At 35.1% G+C, this 20,961-nt stretch overlaps 3 protein-coding genes and 1 long non-coding RNA gene across 7 annotated transcripts in view; 1 reads left to right on the top strand and 3 right to left on the bottom strand.

The window, feature by feature from the left end:
- Positions 1-517: 517 nt before the first annotated feature.
- LOC124895210 lies at positions 518-1,512 on the bottom strand. The gene is made up of 3 exons (XM_047405654.1): positions 1,031-1,512; positions 859-920; positions 518-737 (listed from the first exon to the last, which is right to left on the bottom strand). The coding sequence occupies exons 1-3, from the start codon at positions 1,167-1,169 to the stop codon at positions 552-554; spliced, it is 387 nt and encodes a 128-aa protein (XP_047261610.1). The 5' UTR covers positions 1,170-1,512; the 3' UTR covers positions 518-551.
- Positions 1,513-10,470: 8,958 nt separating this feature from the next.
- LOC124895211 (zinc finger A20 and AN1 domain-containing stress-associated protein 8-like) lies at positions 10,471-10,821 on the bottom strand. The gene has a single exon (XM_047405655.1). It carries the CDS (start codon positions 10,819-10,821, stop codon positions 10,471-10,473), a length of 351 nt encoding a protein of 116 aa, XP_047261611.1.
- Positions 10,822-14,349: 3,528 nt separating this feature from the next.
- On the top strand, positions 14,350-15,991 carry LOC124895212. 2 transcript variants are annotated; one of them, XR_007051586.1, is made up of 6 exons: positions 14,350-14,430; positions 14,554-14,600; positions 14,999-15,225; positions 15,306-15,348; positions 15,427-15,476; positions 15,808-15,991. It is a non-coding gene; the product is annotated as an uncharacterized LOC124895212 (long non-coding RNA). The 2 variants fall into 2 exon arrangements; XR_007051585.1 differs by having other exon boundaries at positions 14,351-14,600.
- Positions 15,992-17,797: 1,806 nt separating this feature from the next.
- LOC124895209 overlaps positions 17,798-20,961 on the bottom strand; it is a 4,162-nt gene continuing 998 nt past the window's right edge. The window contains exons 2-4 of one of the 3 annotated variants that reach the window (XM_047405652.1): positions 19,503-19,730; positions 19,331-19,392; positions 17,798-19,209 (exon numbers count right to left, since the gene is read on the bottom strand). In XM_047405652.1, coding sequence (XP_047261608.1) covers positions 18,721-19,209; positions 19,331-19,392; positions 19,503-19,641 — 690 coding nt within the window. In that variant the 5' untranslated portion in view covers positions 19,642-19,730 and the 3' untranslated portion in view covers positions 17,798-18,720. The remainder of the gene's footprint in view (positions 19,210-19,330; positions 19,393-19,502; positions 19,731-20,961) is intronic. The other 2 variants (XM_047405651.1, XM_047405653.1) reach the window with 2 other exon arrangements.

Below are 20,961 nucleotides of genomic sequence, written 5' to 3'. Positions count from 1 at the left end.
ACTCTCACTGTTGTCGAGTGACTGAACATTTAATCATAAGCTGACAGTGTGATGATCTGTGTTTATGTTAAAATATCACAGAACATGGGCTAGCCTGTGTACTTCCGGTGAAGAGAGAGTTGAGAAAGGAGAAACGTAAGGTTGTGAATGGTGGGAAACAAAATAGGAGTGTGTCATCTGTGTTGACCTACCTAAAAAAATGAAAAGGTCGGGCTGTTAACTTTACTGTTTTGTGGTGGTTATTGAAGACTAGTTTCTTGAAGAGCTCTCCGAGAGGTGCATTGCATCAGCTTGATATTTGTTGGAAACTAAGTATCCGGTGCGGGAGTAAATAACTGCAGAAACTAAAAACAAAATTGTAGGAAATTGTTTTGTTGTGTATTTTCATTTTTGTGGTAATACATGTGAAGTGGTAGTACGTTGAAGCTTAGGTCGACAATATTCAATACTCGAAAGATTAACAAAAAACAGTTTACTGTGGAGTGAACTTCAAATCACGGTGCTTCTAAAAGGATCAAACATTCATCAAGACAAAATGAAATGGACATTTTCTACTCATGTATAGAGTTTGTGAAAAATATGCTTGTTATACTGCCTGATCCTGCTGGCATCGATTCCAAACCCATGAGCCTAGCAACCAAACTTGGAGCTTTCATTTCGTGCTTGCTTTCATAACGTGTATCGGTCATTCCATTATTCCTTGCATTTGGAAAACCCCCACTGTTCTCATCAGCAATCTACATTGTTCATACAAGAACCAAAAACAATAAAAACAAAAACTTTCCTGTCAGGCTAAAAGCTGAGACAATAGAAGAAAAAGAAAGCTAAATGTGGGTGTATAGCTCAAGAAATGAGTACCAAACGAAGCTTTGGCTGCTTCTCATCCCCTCCATACTTTTTTGAATCTTGTTTCAAGAAAGCTATAAGAATGCATCACAAAAAAAGAAATAATTTAGCCCTCTAGCTAGACTCACCTTCAAGAAATTAACCTTTCTGCTTCAAAAATGAGTGAAATGTAGTAGTAGCTAACCTGGTGAAAGCAGTTTCTTTGGAAACAGCTTCTTGGCCAATCTACGGTTCCGATCAAAGAGCTGAAAGAAAATGCCCACACAACCACAAGGCCTTTGAGGTTGTCTCTCATTCATTTCTCTCGCTGAGCTATCATTCATCCTTCAAAATCCTCTATTAAATTTCATCACCTTTTCTCCCACTCTGCTGAATGTGATTCACACACTTTGTCTTCCCAATAAGATTCTATCAAACATTATCTTCACATTAATTCGGAAAGAATTATACAAAAGAACCCCCCACTGGCCCCTCTGCCCACCATATCACTCACCCTCCTTGGCCTAAAAAAAGAAAATGGAGAAAAAGAACTTACATTTTCATGCAAGAAACAAAGCAAAAACCCAACAAAATATCAGAAAGAAAGTAGAAAATAGCTACGAAAAGTAAAACCCTGAGCCGTGTTCAATTATGACAAAAATTTCACAAGAAACCAGAGTCAAACAAAGCAAACACAAAATAAGAAAATACAAACAACAATACCCAGAATGTCTTCAACTTGCACCAAATGTGCTACTGTTCAAGAAAACAGCTAGAACTGGTTATAGTACACTCTAGTAAGCTATTCTTTTCTTGTTTTAATCTTCTTTATGACAATGAAAAAAGAAAAATCATAATTATTTTAAATTAGTTCCTATAGACATGCTTTCTATGCTTTGCTATCACAAATGCTACAGAATAAGAAAAGAATGCTTCGATAGAGACTAACCGATTAGGCACCAAACAATAATAATAGAACCCAAAGCAATTACAGCAAGGACAAGACTGAATGTTTTTTCAAATCGAAAGTGCCAAAGAACTTCAAAGTATATTTAAGAGAAAATAGAGGGAGTAATAGCGGAGGAGAAGTTTGTCCTCTTAGAGAAAGAGAATGGTGAGTTTATATAGTGAGGAGGGCCGTCCACAATTCCAAATAATGAAGGAAGAATAATATTTAATGGAAGAAGAATAACATATAATGAATCAATTAAGGGGATTGTTCCCTTAAATGGATGTGGTAAATCAATCCGTTCCACCAATCATGCTATAGTTGCCATAAATAAATAATACCCTATTATAAGATTTGAAATTTCCATGAATAGAACAAGTAAAAAGAGATCCTTCCTACTTATTAATTGAAATCAAGAAGAGGTATCTAAATTTACCATAATTAACGTGTGAGGGGATGTCTGTCAACCAAGTAAGGCAAGAAAAATAAAAAATCAATTACTGAGATGCTTTTCTCAAATCAAATTGGTACAGGATCACACCTAAATAGTCATAGCGTGCAAATATTAGCCTTATTAAAGATTTACGAAAAAATTCAAAAAATAAAAAATCAATTACTGAGATGCTTTTCTCAAATCAAATAGGTACAGGATCATGCCCAAACAGTCAAAACGTGCACATATTAGCCTTATTAAAGATTTACGAAAAAATCTGAAAAATAAAAAATCAATTACTGAGATGCTTTTCTCAAATCAAATTGGTACTGGATCATACCCAAACAGCCAAAACGTACACATATTAGCCGTATTAAAGATTTACAAAAAAATCCGAAAAATATAAAATCAATTAATGAGATTCTTTTCTCAAATCAAATTGGTACAGATCATACCTAAACAGTCAAAACGTGCACATATTAGCCCTATTAAAGATTTACGAAAAAATCCTCGAATCATCACATACATGCTTTTCCCATAAAAAATTACCCATATTGACTAAGAGGCAGAAAAAATGTGAAGTTGCAATAAGTTAGGCGTGTTTGCACATACCAGAGAGAGACGAACAAATTGACTCACCATTCAAGTTAAGCGTCGCGAAATTTCAATCAAGCAGGACATGCAAATAGGGTCGAATAAAAATCATAGACTTAAAATCAACACATTTATTCAGCAAAAATCAAATGTGGCCACACTTATGAAAGACACAGATAAAGAAATAGTAATAAAGTTCACGCACATATTTCGAACACGGGATTCGGATTCTTCATTTTCGATGAGGAAGGGTTGCATGGTGGGAACGCCGAAGGGGTTTGCCGGAGGTATCGCTATGGGAGAGGAGTCGAGGCTGTGTCGCGGCTGTTGGACGTTCACCGGAGGGGAGAAAGAAGGCGACTGGAGGACGGATGATGGAGCGGCCACGTGGAGGCTTGGCTAGCCATTTCCATCGATTGCGACGTTTTTCACCAGTGGAAGACGAGAAGGGAGGGGGATGGCCATCGGAGCAGCGGCTCTACTCGCCTGGGGTAGGAGTTGGTGGCGCATATGGAGGAGAAGGAAGAGGCAACGACGAAGGCTGTTCGCCGGAGATGGCGGCATGGCGACGAGGTCTCGGAGTGGAGGGGGTGGTTTTGGTGGTCGAATGGCGACGAAGAGATAGGAGGAGGGGGGGAGATCGAGATTTGGAGGTGTTTGTAGAGAGAGAGAAGAGAGAGGTGGAGAGATAGAGGTGGAAGTTGGGGAAAAAAATTTGAGTTAAGGTTTGTAGGTTTGAAATAGGGAAAGAAAGATCTTTTGATGTCAACATTTGGATTGGTTTTTGATCGACAACTAAGATTTAATACCATGGGGGAATTAAAATGTGCCTAGGATGAAAAATAATGGCTTAAATTGTAAGAAATTGGGTTAAATTGTAATGGATTGGGTAAAAATAGGCTATAATTGTAAGAAATTAAATAAAATTGGATTAAAAGGTAAACAAAATCGTGCAAGGTAATTTTTATTATGCTGTTATTTAAATTAAAGTAGGAATAATAATAATATATGATAATAGTAATTAAATAATAAATAACTACATTAAATAATAAATAATAAAAAATATAATAAAAGATAAATAATAATAATGAAAAAATATTAATTAAACAATTAATTATAATAATAAATGATAAACAATAAATAATATTAATATATATAATAACAATGCCAATAAATAATAATATCAATAAATAGTATTAAATAAAGAAAAACTAGACAATGTATTTTGCCAAATTGTGAGTGTGCATAATTACGTGAAAATAATTTAATTAATAAAATTATAAAAATGTCATTTTTAATTTTAGAGTATTATAAAAATATGATTCTAAAAGATAATTGATGATTTATGCATTTTCTAAATTATGAGTGCGATATGTCGAAAATCTGTTTGATGCAAGAAAATATGCAAAAATACTAATGTTTAAAAATTAACGATTTTGTTAATATAATAGACTAAATGTAGTGTCGGGTGGTCAAAATTGGGTGTCAATCACACAGTGTCAAAATTGGCTTCCAATACTGACTTTTAAAACTAATTCAAAACAATAAATAAATAGGAACAATTAAATTTCTTAAATTCATGATATAAGAAATACAAAAATGAATTATAAGAATAAATAAAAATTTCAACATTATTATTGAAACAGTTAAATTACCTTAAATATAAACAATATCTAAACAATTCATTTATTATGAATATTGAGGAAGTATTGTCTAAAATATCAATGAATTAAGTGGACTCATTGTAAAATAATTGAATAAACCTTTCAATCTGTTCTATTTACCCCATTTGAATTGGACAAACTCCTTAATAAATTCTTTACTCTTGCAAGGTTAAAAGTAATTTCAATAATATATTTTTAGTTACTAAAATTTATACGTGTTTTTTAAATAATAACGATTATATTTTTATCTTTTATATAAATGAAGACTTTAGTTACTACTATTTTGTCTTATTTGAGGATATTTTCGTTAACAACACCAACAGTAAGGGTATTTTGGTAACTAAAACCTCCAATCAATGACACTTTACCGTGTCTTTTATCGCAACTGTTTTACTTTCCTAACATCTTCTAACATCTTCATTTCTGTTGTTTCCTTTTCTCCACTGTATTCCTTGCACACCTTGACACCAAAACACAAGTTTCAAGCAAAATCCTTGTTCTTAATCTTAATTTTTATTGGTCCATCATGATTTATTTTTGGTCAGTGCATCTTTGATGGTGGAGCAAGTTTTCGAGCAAGTTTTCATTTGATGTTTGTTATATATATGATACATGATGCTAACTATTTCAAGCCTTAATCCTTTTATTTCAAGTATGTTATTATTATTGATCTATTATACAAATTAATTAATTCAAGTTTTAATCTATTTTCTCTAGATCTGTAGTTAATATTGTTATGGTACTAACTAATTCAATTATCCATTGGATATCTTGTTGTTCTGCGATACTAATTAATTTTTGCTATTCTTTGGTCCTTTTTACTTGCTCTAAAGATTGATTTTTGATTTACATTTTTTAATTATGGAAGATTCATTTTATAAATTTGTCATAAGAGTTGTATAGAGCAATAGGTTTGAATCAGACCGACTCATTGCAACCTACTGGGAACTATAGAAAGTAATTTGCTTATGGATTGATGAACATTGAATATCATAATACTCCCTCCGTCTCAAATTATATGTCGCCATTTGACCGGACAAGATATTTAAGAAATAGGCATTGACGTTGCTAAAGTTACTAAATTACCCCTCTTAAAAAAGTATTGGACCACTAGGTACTTTTATTAAATTTCAGAATAATTAAAAAAATGCAACAGAGAGTACAGTATTAAAAAAAAATCTACTAAAAAATTACACCACCTATATAACTGTCTCTCTCTTTTGCAAAGAGTTAAGTAGTCCAAATCAGTGTATCGCTTTAATTTAAAATTTTACTCTAATTTTCTCTATCAACAATTAAGAAAAAATTGTATTGCAAAATTCAATTTTATTGAAAATAAGAACAATTTGCCGTCATGTACGGATATTCCACGAAAAATTGACGTTTCTGATTTGATTTTGGTTTCAATTTTTGGGCGCTAAACCTACTTTTCATTTGAATTTTTAGTAAATGGTTATTTTGTGGCGCCAAATCTTCTTTTCATTTGAGAGATGTTCTTTTGCATCTTCTGGTTACTGTATCCTTTCTTTTGTTTTGGATAATTTTGAAATTCTTCCTTTTATCTCCTCTCTTATTTTTGCCATTACTCAAAAGAAGAGGTTCGTCTTACCTATAGACTCAACCTTCAAAAATAAACGATTGAAATTAGAAGAACGTCAAGCAATTGCAAATTTTCTTTTGAAAGAAAGTAAGGAAGGAAGTCTTAAATACGGATCTATAACACAAGCTGCGATGTTGTTTAAGAAATCAACAAGAACTATTCAGCCCATTTGGAAACAATGTCAATCATCAGTTGATAATGGTATGTCGTCATTAGATATGTCTTTAAGACTTACAGGTAAAGTTGGAAGAAAATGGATTGGAGTAGACATTAATCAAGTCAAATAAATTCCACTTTGTCGTCGAACAAATATTCCATCTCTGGCTTTTGTGATGAACATGGAAAAATCAACCGTCTTGCGGCGTGTGAAAGATGGAACTCTTCGGCCACATTCTAATTCCATCAAGCCTCAGTTAACCGAAGGAAATAAAAAAGGTACGACTTCAATACTGCCTCTCAATGATTGATCAGAATACAATCCACATAAATCCCATGTTTATGAATATGTTTAATTATGTTCATATCATCAAAAAGTGGTTTTTTTTGTCCAAAAAAAGTTGAAAGTTACTACCTGTAGCACGTCCTCGATTTGATGAAAATGTAATTGAGTTGTTTTCTGGAAAAATAGGTATTCTTTTGTTTGTAGTTAAGGAACCAGCTAAGCGGAATAGCAAAAATCGAACAACAGGAACTATGGAAACAAAGTCCATTCAGTCAGTAACTAAAGATATCACTAGAGCTTGCTTGATAGAGAAAGTTCTTCCGGCGGTTAGAGCAAAATGGCCAGCTTTCGATTCAAATAATCCTATCTTTTTACAATAAGATAATGCAAGGCCACATATTGGTAACAATGATTTGGAATTTATTGAAGATACTCGACAAGATAGATATGACATTAGATCGTGTTTTCAACCATCGAACAGTCCAGAATTAAATGTTTTAGATCTTGGTTTTTTTTAGAGCAATCCAAAGTCTTCAATATCAAAAGGCCTCTAAAAATGTTGATGAATTAGTGGAAGCAGTGGAAAGGTCTTTTGATGAAATGAAAGCAAAACAACTCAATCATGTATTTCTTAATTTACAATCTTGTATGATTGAGAGGTGATGAAAGATAGTGGCGGCAATAATTACAAAGTGCCTCACATGAAGAAAAATGGACTAGAAAGTGAAGAAAACCTTCCTCTCCAACTTCATTGTGATATTGATATCGTCAATAAAGATTTGGCTCTACTTCAACAATGATATGGGTTATTATTATGGTAAACCTCTTTATTTTGAAGTTGGAATGGTGTTTTTTCAAGTAGTATGTAGAAGTACTGCACTACTTTTGTGTACAGCCGTAGTGATCATCATATAACTTTTACAATGATGTTTTGTCAAATATGTTAGGAGTACTATTTTTGTGACAGACATGGTGATCATAATGTATTTTTTGTACTAATGAATAACTCTACTTACAATGATATAAGTCCCACCAGCTTATATATACTTACACGTCTTTTTCTAGATTTATTGTTGTTTTATGCTTCTATTTGTTTCTTACTTTCTTATCACATAATAGAGGACTGTGTAAATGGAAGGAAGGAGAAAAGGGAAGTGGGAGTCATACCGTCACATTTGTATGAATTTTTTTTTTAAAACTAGGAAGTCTATTTGGAGAACAATTAATTGAATGTTAAAGAATTTGTGCAGACCAAATATATTTGGATAGCATGGGGATGTCAATTGTTCTGGGGAACTAAATGAAAATAGTTGAAATCAATGTCGCAATTATGAGAGACCTTGGTTTATGCAAAAGGGTGTGGTACAGTTTCACTAATAAAGGCGGCACCCTCAGCTATTATGCAAAGAGCAGTAGCTACGCTCCATAAAGAAAACATATTGGCCATGGTAACATTTTGTCAGGCTGCTCTAAGCTAGTGGTGTCTATTACAATTCTTCTCTTGTGATGAATAAGATTGGTAATCAGGATACCGAGAAGTGTCATGTTTTTGTTTCTCTGAGTGACCTTTGTCTATTGAACGATGACTCCTTTCCTTATACTTTTTATTGTCCCGTTCAAAGTCGTCTCGCTCCCTTTCCCTGTCAGATATCCTACCACTATCACGTTCATGAGAATTTAGTCTTCCTTGATCCTTACTCTTGATAAAATTTATTGTCCTTTATCTGTGACATTTATTTTTCTTTCATGTCACTGATTTGTTTTTTCTATTTATACTTTACTGTTTATGGCCGTTGACTGGTGTACATTGTATTTGAAAGTTTGCTTCTGAAGTTTTATTGGTATTGATATCCTCACTTTAGGATGTTATTCATTGAGACAATGGTAACTTCCGTGTTATCTTTGTTAAATTTTGTGTTCTATGAGTCACTCTGACTGTTGTCAAGCTGACAGTGTGATGATCTGTGTTTATGTTGAAATATCAGAGAACATGGGCTACCCTATGTACTTCTGGTGAAGAGAGAGATGAGAAAGGAGAAACTTAAGGTTGTGAATGGTGGGAAAGCTAATAGGAGTGTGTCATCTGTGTTGACCTACTTTAAAAAATGAAATGGTCGGGCTGTTAACTTTATTGTTTTATGGTGGTTATTGAAGACTGGCTTCTTGAAGATCTCTACGAGAGGTGCATGGCATCTGCTTGATATTTGTTGGAAACTAAGTATTCGGTGTGGGAGTAAATAAGTGCAGAAACTAAAAACAAAATTGTAGGAAATTGTTTTGTTGTGTATTTTCATTTTTGTGGTAATACATGGGAAGTGGAAGTACGTTGAAGCTGAGGTCGACAATATTCAATACTCGAAAGATTAACAGAAAACAGTTTGCTGTGGAGTGAACATCAAATCACGGTGATTCTAAAAGGATCAAACATTCATCAAGACAAAGTGAAATGGACATTTTCTACTCATGTTTAGAGTTTGTAAAAAATATGCTTGTTATACTGCTTGTTCAGACATACAATATTTTCATACTTGATGTTGCTGCATTCGAATTTGGAAAGCAAATTACATGGCTGACTTGTTAATGTAGGATATCATATCATGTGCTATGTCGGAAATGCACTCATATCAATGTACTGTGAGTGTGAAGTATTGACGAGGCATATGACGCATTAGAGAAAATAGCGGAGAAGGATGTTATCTCTTGGGTAGCTCACTGTCTCAATCAATTTTCAGTTCTAAACAAAAGAAGTTTGATCTTTGTAGTTGTGTTTGTTACTTTTTCCAATTGTAAGATGATATATGTGGAAAATGGGATCCCTCTAGATTCTTGTTTTCTTTAACTTTAGCTTTAAAGATCAAATTGTTACTCGAGAAATCACAGTAATGTGAACAATGAGTTGTCCAAGAAAACTGGTTTACTTATGTAGAACCAACCAAAAAGAATAAATTGCTCTCTGTGGTTTAAAATAATTTTGATACTATAAAAATAAAAGGCTGAAAGTTTAAATTTTGATTGAAGTGATAAGGCTTTTACTTTTAAAAAAACAAATACTAAAAAAGAAGTATTAATATATTTAAAATCAAGTGGGTCCAATAAGGGTAAAAAGGTAATTGTGCCTTTAAAAAATTCCAAATAAGAAAAGACGACATTTATTTTGGGACGGAGGGAGTAGTATTTTTATTTGGTTCGAAGGATATCATGTGCCTCAGCAGAGAAGTAAAGTTCTGCTCTCCTCTCTTTCTCTTACGTATCTAGTTCTATAGCTTAACCCTTACTTTTACAATGTAAGGGCAGAACGCATGTCAAAAGTTATTTAATTTCGCTATTATGACTATTTTGGGGTGTGTTGGAGACTTAATTAAAAATTATTAATTCTATGTAATATTGATTGGTAATATTTGTGTCTATTAACATTCTAAAATTAAATTATAAAATATTATTTTTTTAAAGTGGGCTGGCCCGTAAGGCCCGCAACCCACAGAGTAATAGTGTGGGCTTGATATTTTTTGGCTCATCATTTTGATAGGCTAGCCCAATATGACCCGTCAAACTCAAAGCCCGTGTGGGCTAGCTCGGATGATACTCAAAAGAGACTTTGGAATCTTGACGAATGCACGGAGGGAAATTCAGGATTTCAAAACGCGAATATATGAATGTGAAATTCATCAATATGACCTACATTATGCATATTATACTTGACAAGGAGCCCAGAAATAGGGACAAAACAAGAACAAATTCCATGAAAATGTGCACCAAGATCATAAATTACTTACACACCAGGATTATCTAGGCTCTAGGGTACCCCCCACCCCCACGCAAAACTTTCATCGTCACCCTGTAAGACGAGGCCAACTTATCGAAAGATGGACCTTTCTTCAGTTCATACAACCTTTCGATAGGTGCTTGTTAGATCTTATTAAGCATTTCTGCTACGATGATAGGATTTCCTTTTGCTATTGCATTCTAACTAGCATTCCAATAATCAAACGGGCAGTTGTCTTTGTCTGAATAATGATGAACTGCGCAGAAAAGATCACCACATTTGCAACTGAACCCCGGTAATCCCACACGCTTACGACAAGCTATGCACTTTTTCAAACCCTTTTTTGACTTCTCTTGTGAAATCTGAGAGGCTATACTATGCATCAGTTGTACTATATCTGCTAATGCAACCGCGGCACCTGCAAGAGCAAGTTCTGATTCATCGCTGCTTGAGCTTTTGTGTACGACGTCTTTACTGGATGTAGCTGCAAGCTTTGCTTGTTCCTGCTTCAGTAGTATCATGTCCTTTTCACACTTGGAACACATATTCATCGTAGCTATACTACCAAAAAAATCACAGTCGTTGATGCAGAGGACGGGGTCTTCTGGAGCTCGACAACCTGCCTCTTTAGATGACTTCATTTCTACAGTTAACAAATCAAGTTCAACACCACAAGTGTCACGCCTCCAATGCTATTGGGGCGGTATAGCACCCGTAACCAAGGAGGCCTGGGAGAACCAACTCATCACCTTATACTTCCCATGCATACCTGTCGGACAACCTAAAATTCGGACAGCATCATATCCCATATAAAAGGAAATAATCACCTATATAAGCTCAAGCACACATATATATATATGTATATACAATACTTGGCCATTGGAGCCATCACGTCTATTAACAAAACACCACCTTGACTGTACATTAGGTCTACAAAGCCTCTAGACAATACACAGAGTTTAACTATGGTCGGGACACACCCCGCCATATAACTAACTTCTATACAATACCAAAAGTGACTGGATATGACACGGAAAGCCCCGAAGCAAACTAGAGCTCACCAAAAGCAGCTGGATATCCTAACTCCTAATTGTGCGGTATATGAGCTGAGGTACCTGTTCCTACAGCATCAAATGCAGGTCCCCCGTGGGGGACGTCAGTACAAAATATGTACTGAGTATGTAAAGCTGTAGATAATCACATATGATATAGGAGCTCAATAAAAATTAGAAACAAGTTAATAAATAGTAATAGGAGTGGACCACACTTACTAGAACTTGTGACAACCTGTACATTGTATTTATTCAATCACTTTACCTTCGTTATTATCATCTTTGTAATCATTACTATACTGTACTGTGACCATTAGGCTGCCTCCAGTACATATCAACTGGGATCGACCCATGATAGGCTTATTCCCTTGGGATACCACCGATAAACACATAAATAGGGATCAACATATGATAGGCTTATGTCCCTAGGATACCACCCGATAAGAGAGAACTTCCATCACTTAGTTCAATTAATTTTTGAGATTTTTATTTCAGTCGCCACCGCATTTTTGATACTTTGAAACAATGATACGTCAATAAGAGACATATAAATAGACCATCAATGCAATAACGATGAAGTAAGAACTCATTGGCACATCAATGAAGTGTTTTGGAGTCATCAATGCCATAACAATGAAGTAGGAACTTATTAGTATATCAATGAAATGTTTTGGAGTCATTAGTAGCACATGGATGTTGTTTGAGTAACCGGATACCTTCTGACATTCATTAGTGCAATAAACATATAAGATTTGGAAAACAAGTAAGTATTGGAATGTCATGACATCTTGTAGGGTGGAAACAAGTTCATTGGTAACGTCGGACATCATACAAAACCATTATGGATCACATGTTATTGAATAACTTTGGAAACTTTCTTAATAGATTAATTGTTCACTTTTATGTCAAAGTTATGGTATAGAGTATGCTTTACATACCTGTCTGTCAACCTTCAATACTAGTCCCAAATGGACTTCTCATCTTTTCAGATTACTTATCTACAATGAACATACATAGCAATCTAGTATTAGCAACCAAACGTCACAATTCAATTATTTGAATTCACCAAACTAGTGGTTAAGTAATAAGCCTTAATTACACCATAAAGGGTGTTACTTTAACCCTCTTATACTCCAATTACATTCACATGCCATGCATATTCATACAACATCCTCCAATATCAAGTTTGGATTCATTTATCCTTCCAACCAATCCATTAAACCAAATTGAGCCATAGACAGAAATATTCATCAATTCAATAGTATATCACCATATCCACCTGCCATAACTCAATTTCCATATCCACCTTCCAAAATTCAATACAACCAAACCATGCAAAATAGTCCATAACCCTATTTACATCACCTTTCAATAACAACCAATACATATAATCCTCTATCACACATATACATATGGAAAAGAATAAAGGCAAACAATATTAATACCTTAGAAATCACCTCTTGATTACGCAATCCTGTTTGCACAAATAATAGGAGCCGTTCGAAGCTCTCGAGATGACAAACGCAGTTATCGGATTACTTTGGAATTTCTACGGTTGAATCAAAAGTAATTTAAGGGTCAAATTTTTCTAGGGTTTGTTCTTTATCAATGATTGATGATGAAAATGAGTTTTTGAACTCATATACATGTATATATACACGTATTATCGTCCATAATATAATTGGAAATCACCAAAATGCCTTTAAAATTTAAATAATGTCAAATTTGTCCTTTGGTGGACTGTTTTGATAAGCTAAAGTAGATCCACCATAACTCTTTACTCCGATATCAGTTTTGGGTGAAATTGGTATCGTTGGAAGGATAATTCAAAGGGATTTAATTTCATATAAAGTAGGCCACCCAGTTCGTCTTGTACAAGGAGTTATGGTCATTTGAATTTGACCCTAAAAATCTGTTTTGATAGGCTGAAGTAAAACGAGTATAACTCCTTACTCAGATGTTGGATTTGGATGAAACCAATTGCATTGGAAAGAAGACTCAAAGATATTTGTTTTCATAGTTTGCAGCTCTCCCATTTCATTATATTAAGGTAGTTATGATCATTCAAAATTGACCCGAAAATTCGGCTGGCCTCAGTAGTTTGTGTGCAGGAAATTTTCCTGCACATTTACTATTCCCAAATATCCCGGCCACCAGTTTATAGTTTCGAACGTGTTCGATTATATCCGAAACCTATCCGTTTTTGGAAATATTTATATCGTTGGAAAGCTTATTCTAAACATCTTGGATTATCACTCTCATACCACAACATTCTTCCTTTGCTGTTACCATTTTAACTACCTTATCGTACGACTTGAAGTGTGTGTTGCCATGCAAACCTTTTTTCTTCTAAGAGTGTTTATCATGCTGGAGTATGTAAGGAGTGATTGTCCTGACCAATGCATTGAGCATCCTATGAATTCTATCGATGGAAACCTTTAGACATCTTCATTCTTATCTGCATAAATGCTGGTTTGCATCTGATGAGCTTAGGTTTTGGAGAAGATTGTTTTAACAGAATAATATATATGCCCCAATGTCTTGAATCATGGTTTGAGTTTGAAGGACCAAGCATCCGCAAGACGAGCTTCCAAAAAAAAAAATGATATGAGCTGACAAGTAGGATTGAACTGAAGTAGAAATTTAGAACTTTCTCGTTGGAGTCACACGTGAAGTAGATTTCTTTCCTCTTAGCAATAGAAAAGAAGAACCAGTAAGTACTTCACACCTATGATTTTCCCGGTATCAATAACACTACTTTCTTGGAATGGAAGATCTGGACGCGAAGAGGTATACATCTCTCTACCAAATATTCATTTTGATGAATAGGAAGTATGGAATATGGACACGCTTAAATGTCGAGTGAAAGAAGTTATGTCATCAAATAGTTCCTCCAATCTTTCCTTTCGAACCAAGCACATTTAGATACAAAATCTTCGACTCATCTTATAATTTATTATATGAAAATTTTTACTTGATGGTATGATATGCTTGGAGAATATTCTTCTAATTTGATGATAGACGGTTATTTTTCCGTTGCAGGTGAATTTGATAGCTAAACTAAGCCATCCATATCTTTTAGAGTACAAAGATGCTTGGGTGGACAAGGTATCCTATCATCCAGTTTTGTGGTTGCTTGGATCAGAAAGTGCAAAACATAGCCTTTAATAGTTGTGATTATTGCTGCATAAGCTGCACCAGAGAAAAAGCTCGACTTTCTTTTTCTTTCAGGGGAGCTGTATATGCATCGTTGCCGATTATTACGAAGATGAAAATATGTGAGTGATTATCCCTGCTTTTGCTAACATTTTAAATGTGTACCTATTAGGAAAGATAAGAATAAAGAACAAAAGGAGCCACTAAACGAGGGAAGGGAAAACAATTGTTAAGTAAAATTCTTCATCATTGTCACCGGCTATATTTTATCGGAAAATATGGCTAACCTGTGATTGTAGAGCGCAACCTTTTGCCAATATCGTGGCTGTTTTCCGCCTGTGTTGTAAGCACATCCAGGTATCTGGAGAATGAAAGACCTCAGATTTCATAAATACTCCCTCGTACCAAGAACGATAGATGGGGTAATGAGGTTGAAAATAAAGCAATGAATAGGATGATCATAGAACTTCTTTTGCGGTGTAATCTGAGGACGGTGACGATTTTTTTTCCCCGTGTTAAGGGCGGAGGTCATGAGGAAGTCTAGAGGAGCACTTTTCCCGGAAGAGGTAGTTAAATGCGATTTCAATACTTATGAAGCTTCTCTGTGCCTTCCCGGTAGCTTAAAAAATTGTGTGTTTTTATGTTGTTTTTTTCCTGCTATTATCGAAACTCTGCAAATGGCTGACTCATCTATTGTAAGCTTTGGAGCATCTGCATTCCAACGGCGTTCATCATAGAGACCTCAAGGTAAAAACTTGCTGTAATCGGCGAAATAGAAAAGCCTTCTTAGCATGAAACGTTTTTAACGTGAACTATTTTGAATTCAGTTATGTAACATATTCATCACAAAGGACAACGACATCAGGTTAGGTAAGAATGCCTGAACAATTGCTTGATTGGGTCGTCTTTGCTTCTGTACTATCCTTCAAATTCACTTGATTGTCACAGGTGATTTTGGATTAGGAAAATTGCTAGATGCAGAAGGCCTTGCTTCCTCGGTATGAATTTCTATTGCGGCAAAATGAACCTCTTACTTACATGCAAGTTTCAACCATCTATTGTCACCTAACAATCGATTCAGCATATCTATTTAGCAAGAGAGAAATCCCTTCTCCCTCCAAGACCGAGAAAACCTAAAAGTTGCTTTTATTTTCGGTCATAGGTACCAAAATATTGTGGTGGTCATGTTCCTTTTTATCAAAAAAAATATTGTGGTATTCATCATATTACAAAGCTCCTGTCGCCATAGCACCTAGCTTAATGCATTTGAGAAAAAGACGTCGAGTTGTACAGCTAATCCTTAATTTTGGAACAAATTTCATGTAATAGGTATCTGGCACACCAAACGACATGTTCCCTGAGCTCCTTGCCGGCATACCCTATGGCTATAAATCTGATATATGGTCGCTTGGTAAGAAATAAGAATGTTGATGAAGCAATGTATTTCAGCTCTTTACATCATGTCCCTAATACTAACACTTTAATGTGATTTTAGGATTGTGTATGTTTGACATTGCTGCGCATCGACCCTCGTTTAAAGCTTCTGTAAGTTGATTTTTCAGCCATCTGAACTTCGTAAACAATACCTCGAAAAGTTATACTTGTTACGCAAAAAAAAAAAAGAGAAGTTCTTTATCCTGATATCTTCTATATGATATAGTGACAATGTAAATCAAAAAAAAGAGAAGTTCTTTATCCTGTTAAGTCTTATTTTCCTTTATAGTCTGTTTAAAAGGGAATGTTTCTTTCCTTTTACTACAACTCCTTAATTCTAACTTTCTACATGGCATGTTTAAAGATCACAAACTTAAATTACATTTTGATACATTCTGCATACCTTTATTATAAGACCACAAGATTCAAGTCTTCTTTTCTTTATTAAACTTCGTGTCAAATCAAAACCTGAAAAGCAAAATGAAATGGAGGGAGTATTAACTTGAGATTCATCTTGATATATTTTTTTACCTCTACTTATAGGCTACCGAGCTGTTGATACATCAACATTTCTAACCATACCTCTTCTTGGGTCACAACCCTTCATCTGCGTTTCGTCCTGTGAAGTCCTCAAGCAGAAGGAAAGAGAAAACACGACCATCACCTGGAAAATCTATCAGTCCGAGAGGTAGCAGAGACAGACAGTTGAAGCTAAAAGAGAAGAGAACTATCCTTTACTTTGACGAAAGTGATAACATTCTGACAATTATAACACGTTCTGAGCCAAACTTGACACTAAGAGAGTTGATCCAACAAGCTACTCGGTTAGGATCTCTCAAGATAGTGAGGATTCTAAAAGTGGGGAGATGAGTGAGGCAGCTGTTTGCAATAGATATGATCAACAGGAGACAATCTCACAAACAGAAACTACAATCACTCCAAGCTCATCAAGTTCAAGGGCAAAAACATGGTCCGAGGAACAAGAGCATGTTTCTCCGGAGCATGTTAGTCGATTTGACGAGGGTGATACGAGGAATAACAAGACAAAAGAGCTTGAGGTGTTGAGCAGTCCACTGGACCATGAGGACGCAAATATAGTGGAATGTATCTCCGCAAAATCTAGCAGAATGACATTGTCTGATGGAAGATTCAACTATAAAACACGATACTTCGATGAAGAAAGAACTTCATCTAATTCACAGTCGGCAAAACCAGATCCAGAGGCAGCACCTAGATGCTGTGTTGCTGAAACTAAAAATGGTAGCGAGTGTAGAGAAGTGGCTATTGACCTATAGAACGAGCCTCTGTCTTACGTAAATCATCAAGTATTGTTGGACTAAACTATTCCTCGAGGCTTAACGTGGTTGAGCATCCCTTAGTTTTGATTCTATTGTTGTAGGACAGTTGAAGGAGCTATGAAGATTATATATAATGTACTTTTAACTTTAGCTTTAAATATACAATTTTTACTCGAGAAATCACAGTAATATGAACAATGAGTTGTCGAAGAAAACTGGTTTACCCAACCAAAAAGAATAAATTGCTCTCTGTGGTTTAAAATAATTTTGATACTGTAAAAATAAAAGGCAGCAAGTTTAAATTTTGATTGAAGTGATAAGGCTTTCACTTTAAAAAAACAAATACTAAAAAATAAGTATTAATATATTTAAAATCAAGTGGATCCAATAAAGGTAAAAAGGTAATTGTGCCTTTGAAAAATTTCCAAATAAGGAAAGACGACATTTATTTTGGGACGGGCGACACATAATTTGGGTCGGAGGTAGTAACAGATTTTTGCATATGCATCCATTTAGGCTTATTGGGTTTCCTTTCAAATTGTTCTTATATTTTGAACCATTTTTCATTTTGTGCTTGTAATGTTCTACTTCAAACAGATGTCCACGAAGGGATTGTTCTTAATATTCATAAATGCAAAAGCACAAGTACAATAAGTCGAATCAGATGCAGAATCAATGGTTTGTACAAAATACTTTGCTCGACAATATTGAGTCAAGAGTTTTCACATGAGAACAGCACTGATAGGCTTGCAACAAAGTCTCAGAAAGAGGAGCAATCAACAGTTCCACCAAATTTAGCTAGAACTGTAGAGGTCTAAAACAACTTCATCTACCAATTCTTGGAGAATATGCCTAGCAATTTCAGTGCCACATTCATATTCTTCAATCTCGAAGTCTGTACATTTACCCAAAGAATGGCTATATCCCATTCTATTAGCTCGTCTGGGATCAAACCAACAAATTGTGTCCACTCTTCGACCTCATCAATAATATCAGCAATCAGAATCTCTTTGGTCATACTTGATGGTAGTTTGGTACAGGTTCTGAAACCAGAATCAGAGATTGGAGAAAATTTTGAGTCTAGGTACTCTAATAGACAATCAAAGGTGAATCCTTTAAGCTGATTTGTCTGTTTTGGGTCATTACAGCCAAGCAACTCACCGAAAGCCATCCACAGAAAACTCGAAAACATTTCAAGTTGATTAAGGAGAAAATGGCTCACAGAACTCATATTCTTCAGGTAGAGCTTGCTATTGAGGTGTAGTTCCAAATATGAGTTCAGCATTCAAAACGACCTGTTTTGTGTAGCTGAGTTTGCTTACTTTTAACTGATCAATCTTGCAGAGCACTCCAGAAATGTTATGAATCAGTTCTCTGCAACTCCTCCTGGTGGATAATGAGGTCTGACAATCCGAAAGATCTCTATCAGGTTCTAGAAAGAGTGGTTCATCATCAATAAAGTCCACTGATTCCGCAAGCACTTTGTCCAACTTCAGAGTTGTCTTCTTTTTTAATTAATGTATTTGAGGGAAAGAAAGGAAGTATGCAAATAGTAAAATGTCGAATCGGGGACTATACTTGAGCTACTATTGGGACTGCTGGAGAGGTAGTTGTCAGTTGAATGGTGATCAAGTGAATTCCCAACTAAATCTGCTTCATCTTCCAAAGGAGAAAAATATCTAGTATGATAAGTGAGAGCACATTTAGCTCTAAACCTTTGCAAACCTGGTTTGGGACTCTTTATTTTGGCCATCTCAAAATCCATATCTTCTTTATCAGATCTGGCAGGTCGAGCACCAAGTTTTTCTGCCACATTGCTCCAAGTTTCAGAAGCTGAAGCCTTTTGGGGCTTATTGCCTGATCCTGCTGTCATTGATTCCAAACCCATGAGCCTAGCAACCAAACCTGGAGCTTTCATTTTACGCATGCTTTCACAACGTGTAACGGTCATTCCACTACTCTTTGCTTTTGGAAAACCCCCACTGTTCTCATCAGTAATCTACATTGTTCATACAAGAACCAAAAACAATAAAAACAAAAACTTTCCTGTCAGGCTAAAATCTGAGACAATAGAAGAAAAGGAAAGCTAAATGTGGGAGTATAGTTCAAGAAATGAGTACCAAATGAAGCTTTGGCTGCTTCTCATCCCCTCCAAACTTTTTTGAAGCTTGTTTCAAGAAAGCTACAAGAATGCAGCACAAAAAAAGAAATAATTTAGCCTTCTAGCTAGAATCACCTTCAAGAAATTAACCATTCTGCTTTAAAAATGAGTGGAATGTAGTAGTAGCTAACCTGGTGAAAGCAGTTTCTTTGGAAACAGCTTCGTGGCAAATCTACGGTTCCGATCAAAGAGCTGAAAGAAAATGCCCACACAACCACAAGGCCTTTGAAGTTGTCTCTCATTCATTTCTCTAGCTGAGCTATCATTCATCCTTCAAAATCCTCTCTAAAATTTCTTCACCTTTTCTCCCACTCTGCTGAATGTGATTCACACACTTTGTCTTCCGAATAAGATTCTATCTAACATTATCTTCACATTAATTTGGAAAGAATTAAACAAAAGACCCCCCCCCCCCCACTGGCCCCTCTTCCCACCACATCACTCACCCTCCTTAGCGCAAAAAAAGAAATAGGGAAAAAAAACTTACATTTTCATGCAAGAAACAAAGCAAAAACCCAACAAAATATCAGAAAGAAAGTAGAAAATATCTATGAAAAGTAAAACCCTGAGCTGTGTTCAATTATGAAAAAACTTTCACAAGAAACCACAGTCAAACAAAGCAAACATAGAACAAGAAAATACAAACAGCAATACCCAGAATGTCTTCAACTTGCACCAAATGTGCTACTGTTCAAGAAAACAGCTAGAACATGTTATAGTACACTCTAGTAAGCTATTCTTTTCTGTTTTTTAATCTTTTTTATGACAGTGAAAAAAGCAAAATCGTAATTGTTTTAAATTAGTTCCTATAGACATGGTTTCTATGCTTTGCTATCACAAATGCTACAGAATAAGAAAAGAATGCGTCGATAGAGACTAGCCGATTAGGCACCAAACAATAATAATAGAACCCAAAGCAATTGCAGCAAGGACAAGACCGAATGTTTTTCGAAATCCAAAGTGCCAAAGAACATCGAAGTACTTTTAAGAGAAAATAGATGGGAGTAATAGCGGAGGAGAAGTTTGTCCTCTTAAAGAAAAAGAATGGTGAGTTTATTTAGTGAGGAGGGCCGTCCACAATCCCAAATAATGAAGGAAGAATAATATTTAATGGAAGAAGAATTACATATAATGAGTCAATTAAGGGGATTGTTCCCTTAAATGGATGGGGTAAATCAATCCGTTCCACCAATCATGCAATACTTGCCATAAATAAATAATACCCTATTATAACATTTGAAATTTCCATGAATAGAACAAGTGAAAAGAGATCCTTCCTACTTACTAAATGAAATCAATAAGAGGTATCTAAATTTACCATAATTAACGTTTGAGGGGATGTCTGTCAACCAAGTAAGGAAAGAAAAATAAAAAATAAATTTCTGAGATGCTTTTCTCAAATCAAATTGGTACAGGATCATACCCAAACAGTCAAAACGTGCACATATTAGCCTTATTAAAGACTTACGAAAAAATCCAAAAAATAATAAATCAATTACTGAGATGCTTTTGTCAAATCAAATTGGTACATGATCATACCCAAATAGTCAAAACGTGCACATGTTAGCCTTATTAAAGATTTACGAAAAA

The sequence above is a fragment of the Capsicum annuum genome, unplaced genomic scaffold (genome assembly GCF_002878395.1).
Source record: "Capsicum annuum cultivar UCD-10X-F1 unplaced genomic scaffold, UCD10Xv1.1 ctg80586, whole genome shotgun sequence".
NCBI lineage: Eukaryota > Viridiplantae > Streptophyta > Magnoliopsida > Solanales > Solanaceae > Capsicum > Capsicum annuum.
Note: the sequence above shows the minus strand (reverse complement) of the source record. Positions and strands in the feature narration are given on the sequence as shown.

Excerpts from the sequence above, each read along its gene's own strand:
- LOC124895210 (XM_047405654.1), bottom strand. The coding sequence starts at position 1,169 with ATGAATGATAGCTCAGCGAGAGAAATGAATGAGAGACAACCTCAAAGG. Across the intron at positions 921-1,030 it reads AAAGAAACTGCTTTCACCAG|CTTTCTTGAAACAAGATTCA; the intron begins GTTAGCTACTAC and ends GCATTCTTATAG. Across the intron at positions 738-858 it reads AGCAGCCAAAGCTTCGTTTG|ATTGCTGATGAGAACAGTGG; the intron begins GTACTCATTTCT and ends TGAACAATGTAG.
- LOC124895211 (XM_047405655.1), bottom strand. The coding sequence starts at position 10,821 with ATGAATATGTGTTCCAAGTGTGAAAAGGACATGATACTACTGAAGCAG.